The sequence below is a fragment of the Ornithorhynchus anatinus genome, chromosome 19 (assembly GCF_004115215.2).
Source record: "Ornithorhynchus anatinus isolate Pmale09 chromosome 19, mOrnAna1.pri.v4, whole genome shotgun sequence".
Lineage (NCBI taxonomy): Eukaryota > Metazoa > Chordata > Mammalia > Monotremata > Ornithorhynchidae > Ornithorhynchus > Ornithorhynchus anatinus.
The window spans coordinates 14,753,049-14,778,430 of NC_041746.1; the positions used below are offsets into that span (position 1 = coordinate 14,753,049).

The 25,382-nt window shown below is 59.2% G+C and overlaps 1 protein-coding gene across 2 annotated transcripts in view; it reads left to right on the forward strand.

The window, feature by feature from the left end:
• The first annotated feature begins 32 nt into the window (after window positions 1-32).
• Window positions 33-25,382, forward strand: part of TMEM63B (transmembrane protein 63B) — a 29,559-nt gene continuing 4,209 nt past the window's right edge. The window contains exons 1-20 of one of the 2 annotated variants that reach the window (XM_029047375.2): window positions 57-192; window positions 7,240-7,459; window positions 8,240-8,319; window positions 8,588-8,626; window positions 11,744-11,834; window positions 14,521-14,558; window positions 15,339-15,481; window positions 15,590-15,641; window positions 15,910-16,018; window positions 16,595-16,665; window positions 17,773-17,853; window positions 18,502-18,625; window positions 18,735-18,868; window positions 19,258-19,395; window positions 20,185-20,338; window positions 20,446-20,552; window positions 22,093-22,179; window positions 22,579-22,644; window positions 23,677-23,839; window positions 24,588-24,693. In XM_029047375.2, the coding sequence (XP_028903208.1) occupies window positions 7,265-7,459; window positions 8,240-8,319; window positions 8,588-8,626; window positions 11,744-11,834; window positions 14,521-14,558; window positions 15,339-15,481; window positions 15,590-15,641; window positions 15,910-16,018; window positions 16,595-16,665; window positions 17,773-17,853; window positions 18,502-18,625; window positions 18,735-18,868; window positions 19,258-19,395; window positions 20,185-20,338; window positions 20,446-20,552; window positions 22,093-22,179; window positions 22,579-22,644; window positions 23,677-23,839; window positions 24,588-24,693 (1,978 nt within the window). In that variant the 5' untranslated portion in view covers window positions 57-192; window positions 7,240-7,264. Of the gene's footprint in view, window positions 193-7,239; window positions 7,460-8,239; window positions 8,320-8,587; window positions 8,627-11,743; window positions 11,835-14,520; window positions 14,559-15,338; window positions 15,482-15,589; window positions 15,642-15,909; window positions 16,019-16,594; window positions 16,666-17,772; window positions 17,854-18,501; window positions 18,626-18,734; window positions 18,869-19,257; window positions 19,396-20,184; window positions 20,339-20,445; window positions 20,553-22,092; window positions 22,180-22,578; window positions 22,645-23,676; window positions 23,840-24,587; window positions 24,694-25,382 lie in introns of both variants that reach the window. The other variant, XM_029047376.2, reaches the window with a different exon arrangement.

A 25,382-nucleotide genomic window follows, 5' to 3' on the forward strand; every position in this document is an offset into this window, starting at 1 on the left:
TGGGCCCCGCCCCCTCGCTCCTCCTCCCCGAAGGCCCGAACGCCCGAACGCCCGAGCGGCCGAGCGGCCGAACGCCCGAGCGGGTTCGGAGCCCCTTCCCGAGGGCGCGGCAGCAGCCGGGACCGGCCGCTCGGCTCGCCCCCCGCCCGCCCTCCTGCCTCCCCCCGCCCCGGGGACCGAGCTGCGCCTGGGGTAAGTCCGACCCCCCCATCCCGGCTGCACCCCCTCCCCATCCAGGGCTGCAGCTCCCCATCCCACCCCCTGCAGCTCCAGCTGGGCTGGGGGGGCTCCCCCTCCCCGGAGCCCCCCTGGAGGAAGGAGGGGCTTTCCCAGCTGGGAAAAAAAAAAGTGACCCCAGGAAGGGGGAGGGGGCCCGGCCTGATTGAGCCCTGCCCCCTCCCCCAGCCCAACACAATGCGGCTCATTCAGGGCAGACACCCAGGCCTTGCACCAGGCCCAGACCTGGGGGTGGGGGGACAAACCCCTTCCCCCCTTCCTCCTCCTCCATCCCTCCCGGGCATGGGGTGGGCACCCCCTCCAAGGAGGGGCAGAAGGTGACCCGGCCTGGCAGAGGGAGAGGTCAGGAAGGGCGTCCGCCTCCCCCTTGACCTCTTGCAACCAGCAGCCAGAGGGCCCGTGCCAACCCTTCCCTCCTTGGCACTGCCCGGGGTGCCCCCGAGGCCGGAGGGAAGGGGTGGTGCCGGGCCTGGACCACCCCCCCGCACTGCTCCCCACCCGTGACCCTGTTGCTTCGTCCCCCCCCCCCAGCCGCGGTGCCAGGCTCCGGCAGGTGGGACGGACCCTGGTCACCCACCTGCCATCCACCACCCCTTGACCTTCATTCATTCGTTCGTTCGGTCCTATGTATTGAGCGCTTACTGAGGCCAGGGCACCGTACTGAGCGCTGGGCAATTCAGCGAGACAGTCCCTGCCCACACCGGGCTTACGGTTCAGAAGGGGGGGAGGCAGACATCAAGACATGTAAACAGGCACCGATATAAATAAATAGAATTAGAGATATATATACGTCTGAGCCCGGGCACCGAGGTGGCCACCGGAGTTGCCAGGGAGCGCTGCCAGGTAGGGGCGGGATGGCAAGACCAGGGCTCTGAGGTGGCTGGGTCATGTGGCCGGTCGAGGTTACCCGTCTCCCTCCGCTGCCCTCCGCCACCGGGCTCCTCAAGGCCGGGGTCCCCCTCCCTCCCACCCCCTGGCACCTGTCCCTCCCTCTCTTTCCAGCCCTAGTTTCCCAATCCTCCCTTCAAAGAGGGGGTGGCCTGCAGCTGGGCATTGGGGTGACACAGCAGACCGGAGTCTGGTCCCCACATGCCCAGGCAGAGCGGGAGGGGCAGGTCGGGACCTGTTGTTTTCACCTGCCCGGGCCCTGCCCTGGTTGGGGAGGGGGGGAAAGGGTGACAGAACCAGGTGGAGGTCAGGCATCCCATAGGGTACCCATCTGGAATGTATTTATTTGTATCCATACCCGTCTCCCCTTACTCCCCTCCCCTTACTCTAGATTCTAAGCTCGCCGTGGGCAGGGAATGTATCTGCTTATTGTAGTCTCGTACTCTCCCAAGCACCTAGGACAGTGCTCTGCACACAGCAAGCGCTCCATAAATACGATTGAGTGCATGAGCGAACCCAGGGCCTAGCGAGAGGGATGTGGGGGAGTGGCTTGGAGTTGGCACAGAAGAAGACCCCTTGAGCTGTCTCTCCGCCCCACTCAGTCGATCGATGGTACTTGTTGAGCGCTTTTTAATAATCAGGGTACTTGGCTTACTGTGTGCCGCACACTCTTCAAAGTGCTGGGGTGTGTGCAAGCCAATCGGGTCGGACTCGGTACCCGTCCCACGAGGGGCTCACCCTCTTAATTCCCATTTTACAGATGAAGTCTCTGAGGCCCAGAGAAGCGAAGTGACTTGCCCAAGGTCACCCAGCAGGCAGGGGGCAGAGCCGGGATTAGAACCCAGGTCCTCCTGACTCCCAGGCCCCTGCTCTATCCACTAGGCCGCGTTGCTTTCTGCGTAGAGCACTGTACTAAGCGTTCGGGAGACTACAACAAAGTAAGAAGATGTGATCCCTGCCCTCGAGGAGTTTGCAGCCTCCCTGGGGAGACGGATATTATTAAAATAAATTACAGGTAGGGAAGCAGCTTGGCCTAGCGGAAAAAGCGCGGGCCTGGGTTCTCATCCCAGCTCTTCCACTGGCCTGCCGGGTGAGCTTGGGCCATTCACTTTACTTCTCTTCTCTGGGTCTCCGTTTCCTCCTCGGTAAAATGGGCATTCCAAACCTGTTCTCCCTCCTCTGTAGATTGTGCGCCCCTGGTGGGACAGGGACTGTGTCCTCCCCTATTATCTCGTATCTACCCCAGTGCTAAGTACAGTGCTTGGCGCCTAGTAAGCCACTGACAAATACTACAATTATTATTGTAGGGGAGGCAACGAAGTAGAAGTTTAGGGACATAAGTGCTGTGGTGGGGCGACGACTAAGTAGCCCCCTTCCCCATTCCCCTCAACATAAATGCTAAGTCAACCCCCACCCCCACTCCATTAGAGCTTTCATTTCCTCTTCTCCCACTCCCTTCTGCGTCGTCCTGATTTGCTCTCTTGATTCACCCCCACCCCCACATCAGTCCCACAGCACTTATATACATATCTGTAATTTTTTTATATCGTCTGTCTCCCCCTTTAGACTGTAAGTTTCTCATGGGCAGGGAATATGCCTACCAACTCTGTTTATTGTTAGATGGTACTCTCCCAAGCGCTGAGTACAGTGCTCTGCACACAGAAAGCACTCGATAAATACGACCGGCTGGCCGATTGATCAGTAACCAGCTCAGTGTCACGTTCGATGGCTCCGGGAGAGTTAGGGTCAGCCAGTAAGAGAGGTGGGGAGGGTTCCCTGCCCTCACCCTGCACCTCTTTTCTCCGGTCATCTTTCCTCCCTCCTCTCTTGCCTCACTCATTATTGTGTGCTACACACACACATAGACACTCACCACCTACAACCTCCCCCTGCCCCAGATACTTTAGTTCACGTGGAGAAGCAGCGTGGCCTTGTGGATGGAACACGGGCCCGGGAGCCAGAAGGATCTGGGTTCTAGTTCCAGCTCCGCTACTTTCATGCTTTGTGACCTTGGGCAAGTCGCTTAGCTTCTCCGTGCCTCAGTTCCTTCATCTGTCAAATGGGGATTAAGACTCTGAGCTCCATGTGGGACAGGGACTGTGTCCAACCTGATTAGATTGTACCTACCCAGCGCTTAGAACAGTGACCGGCACATTGTAAGTGCTTAACAAATACCATTTAAAAAAAAATGAATTCTCCTTTCCTTTACATCAGCCAAACACTGGACCTGAGCTTCATCCTTTCCAGCTTTTCCTTTTTCTCCCTTTTTTCTCCTCTCCCCTCTTCCTCCCCACCTATGGGGTCAGGCTGTGGACGGGTCTTGGACACTTAATCCCATCCAGCCCTCTGAAGAGGAGGGGGAGATGGCAGGGGCAGATGGTAAGAGGCAGAAGTGTTTAGTGCAGTGCTTGGCACAAAGTAAGCAGCTAACAAATACCTTTAGTAATAGTAACAGCAGCCTGAGAGATGGGTTGCAGCTACATGTCTCGAGAAGTAAAAAGGAGCCTTTCCTCTCAGAAACCCGGTAATGATAACCTTAACTCATCCAACATCAAGCGGTGTGGCCTAATAGAGAGAGCACGGGCCTAGGAGTCAGGACCTGGGTTCTAATCCCAGCTCCGCCACTTACCTGCCGCTGGGCGACCTTGGGCAAATCACTTCACTTCCCTGTGCTTCAGTTCCCTCATCCTCAGAATGGGGGTTCAATATCTGTTCTCCCTCGTACTTGGACCGGGCGCCCCATGTGGGACCCGATTATCGAGCATCTATCCCGGCACTTAGTCTCGCGCTTGGCCCGTAGTGAGCGGTTAACAAAAACCACAAGTATCGTCCGTCACCCAGCAATCCTACCACATAATAAGCCCCAAAACACCCACCCTCCCATCCCCAGCCACTCGACAGTAGCCAGCCGTCACGTACCCTCCGCCCTCCAACTCCCCCCATGCCACCTAGCTGCGACAAACCTGAAATAATCCCTTCGGCTAAGCATCCCTCCGATAAGGGGGCCCTAAATCCACCTAGAAATAAACTCCCGCTAAACACGTCCCAAGACTCGAAGTCGTTCAGGCTGCCACCGTCTCTCCCTTCCGCCAACCCCCAGGTCCCTCGTCAGCCTCCCCTCCTCCTTGCCACCCTCCCACCCCTTTGGTGCCCGTCTCGGTCCTCTGGCTCCTTCCCACCCCCGGCTCCAAGCCTCGTAGGTAGGAGAGGGGAGTGGTTTGGGGGCCCAGGGGGTGGGAGGAGCTCGTTATTGCCAAAGAGCCTAGCAGCTCACCCTGGTAACCCTACAGTAACAAGCCACCAGGAGTAACAGTCCACCCGGACGGATCTACGGGTCCCGACCAACTACAGTGTTGATTCATCCAAGCAGCCCTCCATAAACCAGCCTGGAGCCGTACGCTCTCCACTCTCCCTTTTCCGCTGGTCCCCTGCTCTCCCGCTGCTAGGTTTTCGCCCCACAGTAGTGGAGGAAGAGGGAAGGCGGTAGCTAGCAGAGGGTCCCAAAATTTCCCAAAAGAGCCAGGGCAAGAGCAAGGGTGGGCAGGACCCCTCTGGGAGCCGGGGGTGAGGGCGAGGGGTGGTCTTTGCTACTAATCAGCTCGGCCCACCGTCCATCTCTGGGGAGGAGCAGGAGTAGTAGGATCTAGAGGGACTAGGCCTCAAGACCCAGGGCCAAACTCTGAGGTAAAGTTTAACGAAGGGCTCCCCACTTATACCATGAAGCCCCTGCTAGACCGTTGACCAGGCACCTGTTGGAGGGAAGAGGATCCTTACACCTAGTCAGCCAGTCAATCGTATTTGAGCGCTTACTGTGTACTAAGCACTTGAGAATACAATACAACAATCAAAAGACCCATTCCCTGCCACAACGAGCATACAGTCTACAGCCAAAACACTTGTACCCTCCCAGCCTGGCACGCACTCGGGGCCCAGTGCGCCCTGGTGAAAAGAGCAAATGATTGGAAGTCAGAGGACCTGGGTTCTGATCCCAGCTCCGCCGCAACAGGTTTGGTTTTGGGTGGGTCACTTCAGTGCTCTGTGCCTCAATTTCCTCATCTGTAAAATGGAGAGGAAATACCTGTCCTTCCCCCTTAGACTGTTACCCTCCTGTCTAATCTGTTTATCTTGGATCTACCCCAGTGCTTAGTATAGTGCTTAGCACATAGTAAGTGCTGAATATTACAATTACTGCTCTCATTACCACACAGGGGCCTATCCCGGGGACACCCTGACATGGTCACACACCCCTGTGGTGGGGGGAAAAAACCTGCACCCTTTTATAACCAGTCACACACTCTTCGTTTTAAAAAACACCTGTACACATCTCGGTCGCACACTCTCCCTATACAGGCTGACACACATCCATATCCCCTTTCTTCTGTCCCCCACTCCTCCCTTGGCGGCGGCCCTTTAGGACTCGCTTTCTGGGGAGGCCGGCAGAGTTGCTCCACTACAGAAAAGGGGTGCAGCAGCCGGGGTGGGGGGGGATGCGGGCCTTTCAAGGAGAGGGCCGGGGCTTGGGTATCCCCGCAGGAAGGGAGTGCAGTCCGCTCTCGAGAAGAGGGCAGGGGCTCGGGGTATCCCCATAGGAAGGGGATGTAGGCCGCACTCGAGGAGAGGTCTGGAACTCAGGGTATCCCCACAGGAAGGGGGTGCAGGTGGCTCTCGAGGAATCGTCCGGGGCTCAGCGTCCCCGCCGCAGACCCGGCTCCCTTTATCCCCGTGAGGCTGCCGTCGGCCCGGCTTTGTTATTCTGCTGCCGCCGCCTCTGCTGCTGCTACGTCTCTCCCGTTCTCCCGGGACTCCCCCCCGCCTCCTGCAGAAGCCGAGCCCGCAGTGCCGGCAGCAGAGGCAGGGAGACCCCGGGGGTACCCAGGGCACAGAGCCGGAGAGGTCGGAGCGGCCTCCGCCCAGACACCCGTGAAACTCAGGTGTCCTGGCAGCTAGGCCTAGATGGCCTTCTTCCGAGTCCTGGGTGTCCGGGGGGGAAGGGAGGCGTGATGCTGTTGGCTACTGGCCACTCCGTCTGCCGGCACCGGCTGCCTGCAGAGGAAGTGGGGGGTTCGGGGGTGGGGGTGGGGAAAGGTTTGGGGAAACCACAGAGGCTGGCCCGGGGACGAGCAGAGGACAGACAGAACCTCTTTCCCGGTCCTCCCCTCCAAGCCTCCGCTCCCACCTTGGGCCCAACAGTTTGGCCCGCCAAAGGGCACGGCCGTCCCGGCTTGGCCGTGCGGCGTGGCATGCTGGGAGCTGTAGTCCCCGGGGGCTGCACCTAGGTGTCCCTCAGCATCGTTGCTGCTTTCCGTAGCGGTGGGGGAGGCAGAGGAGGGGTGGGGAGAAAGCCGAGATGGGTCAGGTGAGGGGGGCGAGATCGGGGTCGAGGTGCCAGAGGAATGGAGGGAGCCGAGGGACACCGGAATAAGGGGCCGGATAAGCCCACTCCCAGCAAGGACCCAGGAGTCCCACCTCCCTGCAGCGGGCCCAACCCCACTGAACCTTGCCCTCTGATCCCTCAGTGGAACCCAGAGCTGCCGCTTATCGGGAGTCCCCATTTCTTGCTCTGGATGACAACCGTGCGAGAGGAGGGGCGGGCGATTTTGGTGAGCCGCGGCGGGGAGGGGCTTGGCCCGGCAGGGCCAGCTGCCTTGACCCCTGACCCTCGCCCCCTCGGAGCTCCCACGGATCCAGCTCGGTCTCCTGCTGGCCCACCCACCCCAGCCGGCTCCTCTCCTGTCCGAGCTCGACCTGCTGCCCGAGGGCCGGAGGGCCAGAGTGTGAGGCACCCGGGAGGCGGGCTGCGGGGGACGGGAGGCCCGATTCTGTACCCTGAGGTCCCTCGCCCCGATCCGAGCTGGCACCTGGGCTCCAGGCCAGGGAAAGTTCCTGCCCAGAGCAGAATGGCACCCTTCTCTCTTCCCCTGCTGTCTCTCCTCCCCTTCCCTCCCCGCCCTGCTCCTGGGCCTTATCTCCTTCAGTCAGCGGCTTCCCCCGGGCCTGCCAGCGTCAGTTCGGGGACAGAGGGGGGCTGAGCTGGGGGGTGGGCAGCCGGGGGGGGGGGGGAAGGGGGCAGAGCGGGGGCGACCTGCCCAGCTCACCCGGCGCTCCGACCCCCAGGGAGGACGATGTGGCAGTAGCGGCCATGCTGCCCTTCTTGTTGGCCACACTGGGCTCGGCCGGCGCCACCTGCAAGGCCCCGGGCTGCGGCGGAGGCGGAGGCGGCGGCAACAACACGAAGGACTATTGCTACAGCGCCCGGATCCGCAGTACCGTGCTGCAGGGGCTGCCCTTCGGGGGAGTGCCCACCGTCCTCGCCCTCGACTTCATGTGCTTCCTGGTGAGGGACAGGGATCCCGTGCCCCCCAGGCCTCGGCCTCCGGGTCCCCTCGACCCGCGCTCCCGGGCCCCTGCGCAGCCCCCGGGACCCTTGGGTCCCAACCACCGCACGACCCCTCCGAGTGGCCCCCGAGCCCCAGAAGCTGGACCCCCGGCGCCCAGCCCATGGAGACATGGGACGGGGACCATGTCCAACCTGATTTGCTTGTATCCACCCCGGCGCTTAGTACAGTGCTTATAGTAAGTGCTTAACAAATCTCATTATTATTATTATTACAGTGCCTGGTACAATGTAAGCCCTTAAGGAAGCAGCATGGCCTAGTGGCAAGAGCACAGGCTTGGGAGTCTGAGGTCGTGGGTTCAAATCCCGGCTCCACCACTTGTCTGCTGTGTGACCTTGCAAGCCACTTACCTTCTCTGTGCCTCAGTTACCTCACCTGTAAAATGGGGATTAAGAATGTGAGCCCCATGTGAGACAAAGTGATTACTTTGCATCTACCTCAGCACTTAGAACAGGGCTTGGCACATAGTAAGCACTTAACAGATACCATAATTATTATTATTACCAGCTCCCAAAGCCCCCTGCGTAGACCTCCCCCTGGAGTCCATATACCAACACAGCCCTCTCCCATCCCAGAACCCTTTACTTCCAGAGGCTTCATCCTCTTCCCCCCCGACCTCCCTTCCCGCTCCTACCCGGGGGGCGGGGGCGGCCCAGGAGAGGGGAGTGGACGGGCAGGGGCTTGGACCCACCCTGCCAATGCTCTCCCCCCCCCGACAGGCACTCCTGTTTGTGTTCTCTATCCTGCGCAAAGTGGCCTGGGACTACGGGCGCCTGGCCCTGGTGACCGACGCTGACAGGTGAGGCGAGGAGGGAGAGGCCTGGGGGATCTTCAAGGGCAGAGTTGGGGGTGGGGGTCCTTCCCCACGGGCCTGCAACCCCTCTCTCCTCCCCAGCTTTGCTCCGTTCAAGACCTGAATGGGGGTCGGTGGGGGAGGGCGCCTCAGAGCGGGTGGGAGACCGGAGGGAAGATCCTGAGCTGGGCCACAGTAGCATCCAGCCTGGAGCCCCCGTCCACTCTATCCCCTCGCCGCCAGGACCACTGACGTGTCTGTTCTCTGTCCCCAGGCTGAGACGCCAGGAGAGGGACCGCGTGGAGCAGGAATAGTACGTGCGGCCCAAGCACACCCTGCCCCTTCTCCCTGCCTCCCCCTCCCCGCTCCTCTCTCTCGTCCTCTGCCGCTTCGCAGTTTTCTTTTGCAGTTTTTTCTCTCTGCAGTCTCGTGGTTGCGGGATTAACGCAGCTGGTGTGCTCCGAGGCAGGGGTTCCAATCTTGTCTCTGCTCCCCCGTCCCCCCGACCGAGGGACTCCCGCCCTGGGGAGACCCTCCCCATCCAAAGCCGGGCCCCGGGGCTGGGGCTCAGGGATGCCTTGGGAGGGAGCGGTACCCAGGCCTTTAGCTAGACCGAGCCCGCTGTGGGCGTGGAATTGAGGCTGGGGGCTGTTGGCAGGAACGGCAGTGACTCCTTCCCTGCCCCCCAAGGGGGCTTGGCGGTCAGCTAGGGGAGACGGACAGACAGACGGACAGGCCGAGGCCTCCCGGAGTAAAACGGTGAGCCATTGTGCGGTCCGCCCCCTTTTTACTGCCCGCTATCGACCGGGAAGGATTTGCTCTTATTGCATTCTCCCGTTTTAACCCGGGCTGAACTCAGAAGTCCTCAAAGGAGCCTGGGAGGTTATCCAGGTGGGGCTTCTGGCCTGTGAGATGGTGTGCTCTGAGGGGTTCAGAGTCAAGTGCATAGGAGACCCAGAAGGGAGGGAGAATGAGGGCTTAGTCAGGGAAGGCCTCTTGGAGGAGTTGTCATATTAGAAGGGCTTTGAAGATGGGGAGAGTGGTGGACTGTTGGATGTAAAGGGGGAGGAACTTCCAGGTCAGAGGAAGGATGTGGGTAAGATGTCGGTGGCGAGAGAGACGAGATCTAGGTACGGGAACGGAACGTGCAGGCTGGTTCGTAGTACGTCGGTGAGGTCAGCTAGGAGGGGGAGAGCCGATGGAGTGTTTTTAAACCGATGGGGAGGAGTTTCTGTCTGGTGCAGAGGTGGGTGGGCAACCACAGGGGGAAAGGAAATGTGGGCTGGAAGGTTTTTTAGAAAAATAATCAGTGCAACGAAGTATGGACTGGAGGCAGGGAGGTCAGCAAGGAATGGTGGAGATTCAACCTGGGCACTGTGGATAAATGTCATTGATTGAGTGCTTATTATGTGCAGAGCACTGTACTCAGCACTTGGGAGAATACAACAGAATTAGCAGGCATGTTCCCTCCCCATAACGAGGGATCCTGAGGTGATCTCTGAGCCTGGACTAGCTGTCACGACTTGCATAGCCATTTGCCCCTGGGTGCCTGACTTGCTCTTTGGTCGTTAGGATTAGCCCATGCAGATTCCAGTCCAAGGAGGAATTTTCCTCTCGAGAATTCCCTTCCAAGAACACTCCTGCCCCTCCAGAGCACTGCACTAAGCTCTTGGGAGGGTTCGGTACAACACACCAGACAAGTGAGACCCCTTTTCTGCACCGAGGGCGGTGTCCGAAGTCAGGAGGAGCTGGTCCTGGAAGGCTTCTCGGAGGAGACGGGTTTCGAGCGGGGCTTGAAGTAGGGAGGCGGTGCACGCTGAAACTGTGAGAGACAGGGCTGGAGGGGAGGTGGCCAGCCATGCTGGTGGCTGGATTCCCAGGAAGGGAGCGTGGAGGAGTCAAGGACGAGAGGTCGGATCGGATTTGAACTCCGCTGGGAGATGAGGGTGGGATGGATCGGCGGATCAGAGGGTGGTTTCTACCCCCAGAGGCCTCGCTTCCCTTCCTGCACTTGCAGCCTCCCGGAGTCTCCCGGGGCCTCGGGCCCAATTTCTCTCTCTCTCCTCACCCTGGGGTCCCCCCACCCCCCGACACGTCTGCAGAGACAAGATTTGGGTCCCGGACACCTCCCGCCCCCCACTTTGTGCATTTCAGGGCTCCTCCCGGGGCTGGGCTATGAGGTGGAGCCCCCAGCCCAGCCCCTTCCGTCCTGCCAACCGGCTCTTCCTGAGGCCCAGGATGGAGCGGCCCCGCCTTGCTCCCTCCCTCCCCCTCCCTTCTCTCTCCCTCCCTCCCGCCCCACTTAAATCGCAGGTGAGGGGCTCTGCCGGAAGAGAATTGCCGCCGCCGCCACCCCCCTCGGTTTGAGGGGAGCGGGGGACTGGGTTCCCCCCGGGCTGACGGATTTCATCCCCACAGGCCGGGAGCGGAGGGAGGGGCGTGTTGGCCTCGGAAGGTAGCCTGGGATTGTCCCCCAAATTAGACAGAAACACACACACACACCTCTTTCCCCCCTGCCAACCCCAAGCCACTTGCCCCTTCTGGTAGCCAAGCCAACATTCCTCTGGGTTCCAATGGGGCTGTTGCCCCCTGGCAGTTAAGGCCCAGAACTGCAGAACCCTCCAGAGGTCACCTTGTCCGCTCTCCTGCCTCCGGCCGCCCTCAACCCTCCCCCAACCCGGACGTTATTCGGCATCATCTGCCCAACCGTGGGAGTCGTTAAGTGCCTACTGCGTGCTAAGCACTGGGGTAGATGTGGGATCATCAGAGCAGACCCCCCCCCGACACGTGGGGCTCCGTGAGCCCATGGCGGAGGGAGTAGGGGCTTCGGAGCCCCGTTTTGCAAACGAGGAAAGGGGTCCAGAGAAGCTAGGGGACTTGCCCCGGGTCACAGAGCGGGCACGTGGTGGAGGCAGGATTAGAAGCCGGGTCTCTTGCAGTCCCGTCCTCTTTCCCTTAGGCCGTGCTGGAAGGTGGTGACTCCTCTCCTGCCCCTCCCCCTGGCCTGGGGTTTCCCCCGATTAGCAGGAAGGACCAGGGGAGCAGTAATAACAGTAATGGTATTTACTGAGTGCCCGATGGGGGCAGTGCGCCATACTGAGCGCTTAGGAAAAGCCAAAAGAAGCACGAGTCCCATCCCCTGCCCTGAAGGAGCTTTCACTCTAAGAGGGCAGACAGATGGCAAAGTATTCACACACAGGGTAATCGGAGGAAGGGGTTGGGGTCGGCCTGGGTCTCTGACCTCCCTCCTGAGCCGATCGCCACCAGGTGTGGGGGGACTCTGTTCTGTGCTTGTCCCTCTCGTGAACTCGTGTGTCTCTTCTGGAACCGGGGCTCCGGCTGTCGGCCCTCTGCCGGACCCCGGGGCCCCCGTTAATCCGGTCCGTTCCCGCCCCCACCCCCGTCCCCCTTCTCCCCCCCGCCCCCGCAGTGTGGCCTCGGCGATGCATGCGGACAGCCACGACCGCTACGAGCGTCTCACCTCCGTCTCCAGCTCCTTGGACTTCGACCAGAGGGACAACGTGAGTCAGTCTTCCCTGTCCCCCTCCCCTGGGCCGAGTGAGGAGTTGCGTTCTGGGGTCGGCGCGCTCATCCTCCGTCCACGCTGAGTGGTCCCATGAGAAGCAGCGAGGCCTAGTGGGTAGAGCATGAGCCAGGGAGTCAGAAGGATCTGGGTTCAAATCCCAGCTCCGCCACTTGCCTGCTGTGTGACCCTGGGCAAGTCACTTCAATTCTCTGGGCCTCAGTTACCTCATCTGGAAAGTGGGGATTGAGACAGGACAGGGACTGTGTCCAATCTGACTGTCTTGTATCTACCCCAGCGCTTAGAACAGTGTCTGGCACATAGTAAGCACTTAATAAGCACCACAGTTATTATTGTTGTGGGAAGGGACGGAGGAGGGGGACAGTCTAGTTCCTGCCCTTGAGAGGCTAAGGTCAGATGGATAAATTCCCATGGAAGCACAAGGGTCCGGCCTGGGTTTACTAGACACTTTTGGGGGGTTGCTAAAGATTCCAGAGAGGGATATTCCCTCCTGCTTCCAGCCTGCATCTGGTTTGGAAATGGGGCCAGCCAATCGATCAACCAAAGGTATATATTAAGCACTTACTGTGTGCAAAGCACTATCCTAAGTGCTTAGGAGAGTACCACACAATAGTGTTTTCAGTCGATCACATTTATTGAGTGCTTACTGTGTGCAGAGCACTGTACCGAATGCTTAGGAGAGTACAATGTAACAGACACAGTCCGTGCCCACGACATGTTTAGACTCTAGAGACAAGCTTACGTACAATCGAGTTGGTAGACATGATCCCTGCCTTCGAGGAGCTTACTGTCTCCAGGGGAGACAGAGGTGAAAATAAATTGCAGAAGTGGCAGAATTTAAGAATATGAAGATAAGAGCCGTGGGGCTGAGGTTGAGGGGAGTTTAAGTGGTATAGGCCCAAATGCACAGGCGATGCACAAGGAAGGGCGAATAGGGGACGTGAGGGCTTAGTTAGGGAAGGCTTCTTGGAGGAGATGTGCTTTTAGAAGTGTTTTGAAAAGGGGAGAGTGGTGGTCTGTCGGATATGGAGGAGGAGGGAGTTCCAGGCAAGAGGGAGGACGTGAACAAGGGCAACACAGACAAGTTGGAGGCTCAATTTGTTAGTGTGAGAGGCATGAAGTGTGTGGGCTGTGTTGTAGTAGGAGATCAGGAAGATGAGGTAGGAGGGGAGAGCCAATCGGATGCCTTAAAGCCGATGAAGTAGTTTCTGTCTGACGCAGAAGTGGATGGGCAACCGTTAGAGGTCCAGTAGAGGAAGACATGCACCGAAAGACATTTTAGAAAACTGATCCGGGTGACTGAGTGAAGCGTGGACTGGAGAGGGGAGAGACTGGAGGCAGGGAGGTTGGCGAGGAGGCTGATGAAGTTGTGGAGGTGGGGTACAATGAGTGCTTTGACCAGTGTGGTGATTGTTTGGATGGGAGGGGAAAGGGCAGATTCTAGAGATGTTGTCAGGAGGATGGGGATTTGAGGAGGGAGTTTGAAGTCTGAAACAGCTGGCGTGGGCAGTGGGCATGGGAGTCAGTAAGGCTGGAGAAGTATTGTCACTGGGCAGAGGAGAGGGCAGCATTAAAGCGGGTGGGAATGAATTTAAGATGGAAAAGGTCGTCCTGGCATCTGAATTTCTACCAGTAGTGCCCCATGGCTCTGGCACAAGAGCGGAGGAAGCGTTCCAAGGAGGAGATTCAGGACTGTGGGTTGGTGGTACGAAGTCAGCGGAAGGACAGGGGAGTGAGGGAGTTGAGTTCAGTGGTGAGGATGGAGTCGTTGGAGGAAATGCCTTCAGACCGTTTTCATTAATTCAGTCTTATTTATTGAGCGCTTACTGTGTGCAGAGCACTGTACCAAGCGCTCAGGAGATACAGTATAACGAACAGACACAATCCCGGCCCCCAGTGAGCTTACAGTCTAGAGACGAGCTCACAGGCCTACTTCAACCTTGTAGGGAGGAGTTATCATCAAATGATACCCACATTTTTAGATACGGCAACAGGATTCAAAAATGTAGTTTTCGCAAAAGTTCAAATGCGTTTGTTTTGATGTGAGAGCTTAGATCACTAGACAGGATTTCAGAAATGGGTCATGATGACCTGGGATAATAGGAGGAGGGTCAAGAGATCAGCGTTTCGGTCAGGGGACAGGACAGTTGTGGGGAGCGGGAGAGAAGGCGGGCGAGGAGGTTGTGGTTGTGGTCAGATAGAGGGATTTCACAGCTGGGGAGATTATACAATGACTAGAGATAAGACGTTGAAGCAGGGAAGGGGAAGACTGAGGGTGCAGTGGGTGAGGGGACATGGACTAGGTACAACCTGATTGGCGTGCATCTACCCCAGCACTTAGCCTGGCGCATAGTAAGCGCTTAACAATTACCATGGGGAAAAAAGCCAAGGGCTTTAGGGAAGGAGGTGAGGGGCCAGGGGGCACTGAGGGAAGTCCAACCCGATTTGCTTGTATCTAACCCAGGGCTTATTGAAGTGTCTGGCACATAGTAAGCGCTTAATAAATGCCACAAGGATGGTGATGATGATTCCCTTTGGGGTCCCACAGCTACAGTGGGAGAGAGCAGGGCTCACACCTTGGGAAGGGTGAGGAGGAGGAGGATGGGAAGGAGGAGGGGAAAGGATTTTCCCTCCAACTGCCCCTCTCACCTTGCCCCCTGCAGGGTTTCTGCTCCTGGCTGACAGCCATCTTCAGGATAAAGTAAGTGAGCAAGGCGCCAGAGAGAGAAACCCCCATTGCCCCCCAACCTGCTAGAAGACCCCTCCCACCCCTGCCCCTTCTCCCCAGGGCTGTACTGGATTCCTCCAACCCCTCCCCTCAGGGCCTCAGTTCTGCCCACCCCCATCCCTGCCAGGGCCAGGCTGGCACCCCTGGGAAGACCCCTGTGCTCACAGCAGGGTCAGCTGCAACCAGCCTGGAGAGAGCATCTTGCCCAGCAGCAGGCAGAGAAAGCGACAGAGTCCCAGCGGCAGGCAGAGTGAAAGAGTCCCAGCAGCAAGCAGAGAGCGGCAAAGTCCCAGCAGCAGGCAGAGCAGCAAAGTCCCAGCAACCGGCAGAATCTAACAAAGTCCCAGCAGCAGGCAGAGAGAGTGAAAGAGTACCGGCAGCAAACAGATGGAGCAGCAAGCAGAGGGAGTGGCAAAATCCTAGCAGCAAGCAGAGAGCGGCAGAGTCCCAGCAGCAAGCAGAGAATGGCAAAGTCCCAGCAGCAGGCAGAGAGTGGCTAAGTCCCGGCAACCGGCAGAATCTAACAAAGTCTCAGCAGGCAGAGAGAGTGACAGAGTCCCAGCAGCAGGCAGAGAGAGCCGGTCCAGGTTAGAATCTCCTCCCCTCCCTCATCCCCAGAGCCATCAGGAGCTCAGTTCTGATGTGATCGTCGAGCCTGGAGTCTCCTGGGAGGGGGCTTATGGGCCGACGGGCTGCTGGGCTACCAGCCGGCTGACTCCCGACCTGTAATCCCCGTCCCTCACCCCACCCCAGGGACGACGAGATCCGGGATAAGTGCGGGGCGGACGCTGTCCACTACCTGTCCTTCCAGCGCCACATCATCGGGCTCCTGGTGGCCATAGGGGTCCTCTCTGTGGGCATCGTGCTGCCCGTCAACTTCTCAGGGGACCTGCTGGGTGAGTGGCGGGGGTCGGGGGCCGGCTCTGAGGAGAGACGGGGGCGGGCGGTGGGGCCGAGGGCCCCGGGACCTTAACCTCAATCCCCCGTCCCATCCCTGCACTCAGAGAACAATGCCTACAGCTTTGGCAGGACGACGATAGCCAACCTGAATTCTGGGTAAGTGGGAGACGGGGGGAGGCAGAGAGGAGTGGCCGTGGGGAGAGATCCTGCCTCCTCGGTCTGGATCGGTGGCAGAGGGGTGGAAAGGGCGATGGGAGCAGAGGAAGTGCCAGGGGGCAATGGTCCCAGTGGGGAGGGGCGGGAGGCGGTGGTCACAGAGGGCTGGGGGTGGTGGTAGGCGGAGGGACGGGGGCGCGGAGGATGGTGGTTCGAGGGGCAGGAGGAGGCGGCTCCGGCACCCACACCAGCCCTCCGGTCCGGGTAGGAACAACCTTTTGTGGCTGCACACCTCGTTCGCCTTCCTGTACCTGCTGCTCACCGTGTACAGCATGCGGCGTCACACCTCTAAGATGCGCTACAAGGAGGATGACCTGGTGAGCTCCCCAAGCCCCCTTCTCTGCCTCAGCCCCCGGGCTCCCCAAAACTTCAGCCTGAGGCCCAGCTGGCCCCAGCCACCCACCAGGCTCAGGCATCGTGACGATCACATGTGCGTTTGAAGCACTCACTACACCCCGAGCTCTGCTGTACTGAGCGCACGGGAAACCCCAACAGTCAGCCGGTGCACCCTGCCCCATGAGGGACGCCCAGTCTCCGTGAGCGGGAAGAGCATCCCAGATCCAGCACCGCGGGCCTGGACACCCCGGGATCCAGCCCTGCCGGGAAAGGCAAGGCCCGGCAGAGCTGAGTCCAGCTTCCTGTTGGCTGTCGCCTGACCTCATTGGGTCCAAAGCCTGGTCTCCCAGCGCTTCGGGCCATGACCTCTTGTGTGGGGTTAGCCCAGCCCCTTGTTCCTCCCCACACAACCACCCCATCCTGCGCCCCTTCTCCCTCATATCAGCACACGCACACAAACACACACTCGCTGCCTACAGGAAGTAGCAACCCCCCCACAACTTCCGTTCCCACTGAGGGACCAGCCAGCCTCCCGAGCCATCCTCCCTCTCCCCTAGGTGAAGCGTACCCTGTTCATCAACGGCATTTCCAAGTATGCAGAGTCCGAGAAGATCAAGAAACACTTTGAGTGAGTCACTCCCCAGCCCTCCCGACGCGCTGTCAGTGGGTCCCCTCCCCGGGACCTCTTCCCTCCCAACCCTTCGGCTTCGGGTCCAAAATGACTCCAGCTGGTCACCTCTAATAATAATCATGGAACTTGTTAAGCACTTACTATGTGCCAGGCACTTTTCCAAGCACTAGGGTAGGTACAAGTTAATCAGGTTGGATGCAGTCCCTGTCCCACTTGAGGCTCACACTCATCTCCATTTTATAGATGAGATAACTGAGGCACAGAGAAGTTAAGTGACTTGCCAAGGTAACTCAGCAGACATAAGGCACAGCTGGAATTAGAACCCAGGTCCTTCTGTCTCCCAGGCCCATGCTCTATCCGCTAGGCCATGCTGCTTCTCTAGGAAAGGAAATCCTGGAGGGGCCCGCTCAGCAGGTCTAGGGAGGGGTGGCAGGACTGGGAGAATGTGTTGGGAGCGGGGGTGGGCTGCCCCGTGACTTTATGCACGAGGGGCTGGGCCCTCGAACCCCACCATGGCTGAGGTTCCAGGGCCCGGCCAATCCGTTCCCCCAAGGACACGACGGACCCTGTCGGCCTGCCCGTGTCCTGTTGACCCCTGCCTCCAGGGAGCCAGAGAGCAGTGAGGACTGGGGCGGCCTATTTTGTACCTACCTACACACTTTTACAGACACACTGTCCACATACACCACCCACATACATACACCCTGGCCACCTACATATACACCATCCACATACACACGCCCCACAGAAACACCTGCGGGTTGGCATGTTGCATTGAGAAGCACACACCCAACCCATGGACATTAGATACGACTCACACAGTGCATACTTGTGGTGAAGCACAGTTCACACCGCCCCCCCGGAACAACGTACGTGCAGGCACGCACACCTGCCCCGCCCCACAGAGGGTCTTGAAGGGAGAGAAGGAGAGGCGGGAACTCTCGGGCCAGATGAATTTGGGGTCTGGGCTGGGCGCAGAGCTTGGGGGCAAAGGTCCGAGGCGCTGGTGGTGCCAAGGGAAACGCCGGGGTTTGGAGGGAGTAGCCGGGGAGGGGGGAGGGCTTCGGGCTGTGACCGGCAGGGGGTGGGGGGTCTCTATTCCAGGGAGGCCTATTCGAATTGTACAGTGCTCGAGGCCCGGCCCTGCTACAACGTGGCCAGACTCATGTCTCTGGACGCCGAGAGGTAACGGACATCCCCCTCCCCCGATTCTCAACTCCCCCAGTGCTGGCCCGCTCCCTTGGTACCTAGCAGGTGCCCCCCACCCCCAACCTCATAGGAGGCGCTGCAGACTGTTGCCCATGATGCTGTGCCAGGGGAGGGGGGCAGGGTGACTCCGTAAGGAGAAGAGAAGGCTGAGAGTGAGGGCTGGGGGCAGGGCAACTGACCACCGGCCTTAGAAGGGAGGGAAGGTGGATCAGGGTAGGACGAATTGGTGGGTTTTTTCACCGCTGATGGGAGTCGTCGGGACTGACTGGCACCAGAAAAGAAGAGACTCCCGGGACCCCTAGGACACGTAGGGGGAGATAGTCTGGCTTTGGTTTCCTCCCCTGTCCTTCTCCTCTTCCTCCTCCCAGCCCTCCACCTCCTCCTCTCCTTTCTCCCCATCCTCCTCTTCCACCTTCTCCCCATCCTCCCCTCCTCCTCCTCCTTCCATCCTGCACTTCCACCTCCTCCTCCTCCCCATCCTCCACCTCCTCCTCTTCCTCCTTCTCCCCGTCCTCCTAGACCAGGGGAACTGCCATCCAGTGGGGACACAGGGTGACCCGGAAGCGACCGGGGAGGGGGTACTCAGCAGGGGGCAGACGGTGACGCAGGGATGGTGCCAAACAGGAAGAAGGCAGAGCGGGGGAAGATCTACTTCACCAACCTGCGAAGCAAGGAGAACGTCCCAGCCATGATCAACCCCAAACCCTGCGGTCACCTCTGCTGCTGTGTTGTCCGTGGCTGCGAGCAGGTACCCGGAGCGGGGGCCGGGAGGCAGGGGCGGGCTGGGCAAGTCCCCGGGCACGACCGGAACAAGCTGACCCTGACTCGGTGGCCCTCCCGCCCTCCCACACCCCCAGGTGGAAGCCATCGAGTACTACACACTGCTGGAGCAGCGGCTGAAAGAAGACTACAAGAAAGAGAAGGAGAAAGTGAACGAGAAACCCCTGGGCATGGCCTTCGTCACATTCCACAACGAGACCGTCACCGCCATGTGAGTCGTCCTCAGCCTCGATCCCGCCCTTTCCTCACCCTCATCCCCATCTTCCACCTCCTCCTCTTCCTCCTCCCTGTCCTCTACTTCCTCCTCTTCCCATCCTCCACCTCCTCATCTTCCTCCTTCTCCCCGTCCTCCACCTCCTCCTCTTCCTCCTTCTCCCTGCCCTCCACTTCCTCCTCATCCCATCCTCCACCTCATCTTCCTCCTTCTCTCTGTCCTCCACTTCCTTCTCTTCCCATCCTCCACCTCATCTTCCTCCTTCTCCCTGTCCTCCACTTCCTCCTCTTCCCATCCTCCATCTCCTCCTTTTCCTCCTTCTCCCCATCCATCTCTTCCTTTTCCTCCTCCTCCTCCTGTTTGACTGCCCCTCTCACCCCTGACAGAATCCTGAAAGACTTCAACGTCTGCAAATGTCAGGGCTGCAAGTGCCGAGGGGAACCCCGCTCCTCCTCCTGCAGCGAATCCCTCCACATCTCCAACTGGACGGTCACCTACGCCCCTGATCCTCAGAACATCTACTGGTGAGGGGCCGGCAGTGACAGCCAGAGGAGGGCATGGGGCATGAGGAGGAGCCTGGGCTGGGGAAATGGGATGAGATGAAAGAAGGGTGGGGGGTTGTCATGGGGTGGACCCTGGCTGAGGGAGCACGGAGAGCCAGGAGGAAGAAGAGAGGAGAGGGGCCTCCGGGGACTCTGGAAGCCTTGCCGAGGTCAGGAAGCGGGAAGTTGGGATAGGGGAGACTGGAGGGAGGGTAGTTGGAGCGAAGAATCAGGAAAGCGGAGTGGGATGGGAGAGGTTGAGCTATAGCCTGGGAGAGTCAAAAATGATAATTATAATAATAATCACTGTGGTATTAAGTGCTTACTATGTGCCTAACACTAGCGCTGGGATAGATTCAGTGACATCAGAGATACCCTATGCCACATGAAGCTCACAACTTTTTGCTTTATTTTTGAATGGTATTTGTTAAGTGCTTACTATGTGCCAAGCATTGTACTAAGTGCTGGGGTAGGTATAAGCTAATCAGGTTGGACTGTGTCCCACATGGGGCTCACAGTGTTTGGGGAAAGGAGAATGGGTATCCCCATTTTACAGATGAGACTGAGGCCCAGAGAAGCAAAATGGCTTAACCCAGGGCACATAGCAGGCAAGTGGCAGAGCTGGGACTAGAAGCCAGGTCTTCTGTCTCCCAGGCCCGTGCTTCTCTAGGCCATAGCATAGGAGGGGGACTAGGGGTGGTGGAGGTGCGGGGTGGGAGGCGGGCAAGGCCCCTCCGTCACCCCCTCACCACACCGTCCCCCCCAACCCAGGGAGCACCTGTCGATCCGTGGCGTGGTCTGGTGGCTCCGGTGCCTGGTCATCAACGTGGTCCTCTTCATCCTGCTCTTCTTCCTCACCACACCTGCCATCATCATCACCACCATGGACAAGTTCAATGTCACCAAGCCCGTGGAATACCTCAACGTGAGCCCGAGAGCCCCTCCCCGGCCCTAAGCCCGCTTCTTCTGGGGGGCGGGGGACAAGGGAAGGGGAGCAAAGGCTGATTTTTGTTGTCACCCGTTGTTCCGCAGAACCCCATAATCACCCAGTTCTTCCCTACGCTGCTGCTGTGGTGTTTCTCTGCCCTGCTTCCCACCATCGTGTACTATTCAGCCTTCTTTGAGGCGCACTGGACACGGTGAGACCCTCGGGGACCCAGGGACGTTTCAGAGCGCTCTCCAGAGCTGGGAGCTAGGAGGGAGTGCCCAGACAGAATGGTCAGAAGTCACCTGGTCCGGTCCTGTCCCTCCAGATGGCGTTACAGCCCACCCCCAAAAACTTCCAGATGGATGAGGTTCATTCATTCAATCATATTTATTGAGCGCTTACTGTGTGCAAAGCACTGCATTAAGTGTTTTAGGGAGTACAATATAGAAGTCATTCCCTGCCCACAGTGAGCTTATAGTCTAGAGGGGGAGACAGACATTAATATAAATAAATAAATGACGGATATGTACTTAGTGCTGTGGGGCTGGGAGGGGGGATGAATAAAGGGAGCAAGTCAGGGTGACACAGAAGGAAGAGGGAGAAGAGGAAAGGAGGAAGTTTTCCCTCCTCCACCACCACCACCGCCTCCCTCTTGCATCTGCTTCTTTGGATAAAACCTTTGGATGGAGCCTTTTTCTGTAGGCTTTCTTAAGCACTTACTAAGTGTCAAGCATAGTTCTCAGTGCTGAGGTAGATGCAAGTTAGTCAAGTCCCACAGAGGGCTAAGTAGGAGGGAGAACAGGTGTTGAATCCCCATTCTACAAATGGGAAAACTCAACCACAGAGAAGTGAAGTGACTTGCCCCAAGGTCACACAGCAGGAAAGGGGCAGATTGGAACCCAGGTTCTCTGACTCCCAGGCCCGGGCTCTTTGCTCTAGGCCACGCTACTCCCCACGCTGCTGTTTTCTTCCTCATTTGGTCTTGTTCCCTCTTCTCTGGATCCTGTGGTCTCAGAAACACTCTTCCCACCTTTGTCACCTTCAGCTTTCCCTTCAATCCCACCCCTCAGGGTGGTCCAAACTCCTGGGGTTCTCTAGACCAAAAACTCCAGTTTGGGGATCCCTCCCCTCCGTCGCCGCCTCATTGGTAATAGCTTTCCCCGAGCCCTGTCACCACTTCCAGGAAGTCTTTCCAGGTTTGGGCCTTCCTCACAGGATCATCTGTGTTCTTCTCTGAGTGGTGCGTCAGCCCCAAGCCTGACCAGTAGGGCAGGAAAAGGGGAGGGTCCAGTCTCTGACCTCCAGGGGCAAACAGACAATCTCGTGGGACAGAGCTGAGCCACAGCAGAGCAGCTCTGACCTGGAGGAGGCAGAGACGGGCAGAACGGGATGGATGTACAAGAGCTCAGACTGAGCAAAACATTGGGGAAGGGAGCCGGGATTGGCCAGAGTCAGAGGGTCCAAACCTGGAAAAGCTTCCCGGAAGAGGTGCCCTGCATCCAGCAGATGCTCGGGGAAAGCTTTTGCCGATGGGGCGGGGGAAGGGATCCCCAAGCTGGAGGCTTTGGACTAGGGAACCCCATGGGGCTCTGATCACCGAGGGGAGGGTTCCACCACCACCCTCATGGCCTCTCCTCCCCAGAGGCAGCTCCGTGCTGCCAACTCCACCTGGGTGGGATTGCGGGGGGACCTCGGGCAGTTTGGTTATCCCCACACTGACCCTCCCCTCCATTTTTCCCCACCCGGGCCAGCTCTGGGGAGAACCGGACTACAATGCACAAGTGTTACACTTTCCTCATCTTCATGGTGCTGCTACTGCCCTCTCTGGGGCTGAGCAGGTGAGTGGGGGCAGTCGGAGGGGTTGGGGCTGCCAGGAGGGCAGGTGGGGGCGGGAGCGGCCAGAAGAGAGACCCGAGAGAGCTGGGCAGAGGGATTGGGGAAGGAAGAGGAGAGAGCCGAGAAAGCCAGAGCAGTCGGGGGAGGGAGTGGAAGCCAGGACCGAGAGGGGCGAGGGATGAGACTGCTCCACTGTAGACCACCTGGAAGTTCTGAGGGCTCAGTCTCCCCCAACTCAGATGGAGAGGAGCCCGACCCCTGTGGAAAGGGGCTTTGGGGCATCGGCGGGAGAGCTGGCGTAGGGAGGTCGGAAAAGCCCATTCCTCCAAGCCCAGGAATAACCCCGTGACCCCCCCCACCTACCCTTTTTTCCTCTCCCCTGCCCGGCATCCAACCTCCAGCCTCGACGTTTTCTTCCGCTGGCTCTTTGACAAGAAGTTCCTGGCCGAAGGGGCTGTGCGGTTTGAGTGAGTGATTGTTGGAACGTAGGGTGTTGTGGGTGTTTTGGGCACCGGGGCAGGAGGCAGGCATGGACTGGGGGTGTCTTGAACCGTCGTGGGGGCACAGAGTGGGCACGGGAGGAACACAGGCTCTGGGACTGTGGGAAAACCCAGGGTGGGCACAAACCTGGTGTCTCCAGGTTTCACATGACATCGCAGAGAAGCAGCGTGGCCTAACGGATAGAATACGGGTCTGGGAGTCATAAGGAACTGGATTCTAACTCCTGGCTCCACCACCTGTCTGCAGCGTGACCTTGGGCAAGTCATTTAGCTTCTCTGTGCCCCTGTTACTTCATCTGTAAAATGGGGTTAAGACAGTAGGCCCCACATTGGATAGGGACTTTGTCCAACCTGATTAGTTTGTATCTACCCCAGTGCTTAATACAGTGCCTGGCACATAGTAAGCTCTTAACAAATACCATTAAAAAAGTGGGGGCCACAGGACAAGCACAGAGGAACCGACACTGGGGAGACCCTCAGTGGGGGACAGACTGGCACAGCCTGGCCTAGTGGAAAGAGCCCGGGCCTGAAAGTCAGAGGATCTGGGTCCTAATCCCGGCTCTGCCGCTTGTCTGCTGTGTGACCTTGGACATGTCGCTTAACTTCACTGTTACCTCATCCTAAAATAGGGATTGAATCGTCCTCCCTCTAAGTTAGGCTGTGAGACCCACGTGGGACAGGGACTGTGTCCAGCCTATCTTGTATCTACCCCAGCACTTAGAACGGTGCTTGACACATAGTAAACTCTCAACAAATACCATTAGAAAAAAACGAGGACAGAGGGCCAGGGCAGGCTGGCACTGGCCAGAGGGGCTGACTGGCAGACTGGGGAAGAGGCCCAGGGCAGGCGGGCACTGGAGAGGCCTACGGTGGAGGCCGGGACCGGCAAGGGCCAGGGAGGACTCCGGAGGCCCAGGCAGACCCGGCTGGCACCGGTGCGGCCCACGGCAGGGGCCCGGGACTGGCCCAGGTGGTAGAGGTGCCCGCGGCCGCCCCCAGGTGCGTGTTCCTGCCGGACAACGGCGCCTTCTTCGTGAACTACGTCATCGCGTCGGCCTTCATCGGCAACGCCATGGACCTGCTGCGTATCCCCGGGCTGCTCATGTACATGATCCGCCTCTGCCTTGCGCGCTCCGCCGCCGAGAGGCGCAACGTCAAGCGGGTAGGGCAGGCGGCGTCGCCGGGGGCACGGTGTGGGCGCAGGAGGACCACTGGGGTGACTGGGGGCGCGGGGGCGGGCGGCGAAGGAGAGGAGAGGTGAGGGAGGTGGCAGCGGTGGGGAGACTGGTGTCTCCAGCCTGCGGCCGTTGTGACCTCCAGCAGGGTCACCTTCCCGCTGTGGTCCTGCGGGTCCACAGTGGCCGCCCTGGTCCCGGAGGCCCTCGGCCTCTGCTCAGGCCCCGTGACTTGATGGCACTGCCCCGCACCAGCTCCCCTGCCCACCTGCCTCACCTCCCCTTTGCCCCTCACCTCCCCCTTGCCCTTCCTACCCAATTTCCTTCTCCCATTCCCTCATCCAGCCCAGCTCCCCCTCCTGCGCCTCCCACTTTCCTTCCCCGCTCCTCCCCTCCCCAAGACCAGCCGCCCCTCAGCCCCTTTTCTCCTTCCCATTCATTTGATTGTATTTGTTGAGCGCTTACTGTGCAAAGCACAGTACTAAGCGTTTAGACCGACCCCTCCCTTCCCAGGCCCACCACTTGCTCTTCAGACCCCAACCCTCCTTCCACAGCCCATCCTCCTTCAGCCCCACCCCTTTCTCCTCAATCCCTCCCGTCTTCCCTCAATTCCACTCCTCCCTTCCCATTCCCGTCCCCCCTCAGCCCTTCCTCTCTCCCGAGGCCTGACACTTGCCCCCTCGCCGCCCCCTGGCCCTCTCGGCCGCTGCGGCCGCCGCCCCCTCTCCCCCCCAGCACCAGGCCTATGAGTTCCAGTTCGGCGCGGCCTACGCTTGGATGATGTGTGTCTTCACGGTGGTCATGACCTACAGCATCACCTGCCCCATCATCGTCCCCTTCGGTAGGCAGCGCCGCCCGGGCCCTGGGCCCTGCTGGGGGGGACTCAGGCCAATCCCCATCCATCCCCTCCTGCCCTGGCCCCGCCAGACCCCTCGTCCCGGCCCGGCCCTCTGGGACCACCCAGGGCAGGGTGCTGTGGACAGAGCTCTGGGCTGGGAGGTCAGATAGATCCCCGTGACCTCCCAGCCCCAGCCCCAGCCCAGCCAGACCTCCGGACTCCCCCGGTGCCTCCTGCAGCAGGAAGGGCCGGGCCCTGGAGAGGCCGGCAGGTCTGCCCGACTCTGCCCACAGCCACCCTCTCCTGTCCACTCTGAGGAAGAGCAGAGGCAGTTCCCCCTTGTGTGTGTGTGTGGGTCTGGGTGTGTTTGAAAGCAGCACCTTGTGCCTTTTACATACACTTACACACACACACTCACACACAAACACACACACCTGCCCCAAGGGGAACAAGGAAGGATGGAAGCAAAGTGGGTTGGGGCAGATGCAGAAGCCCAGACCCAGGCAGAGATTTGGAAGAGTTCCCAGAAATGAAGCTTGGAAAAGGGACCTGGATCGGGTTCCCTCAGAGTAAGGGGGCCAGCCCCTTGAGTGGTCAGGGAGGGAGGGGAGCCATAGACACAGGGCTGGAGGAAGGGGGTTCTCTCGGACATCCTAGGGCTAGAATTAGCAAGCAGCTGGGGGGCACTGGAC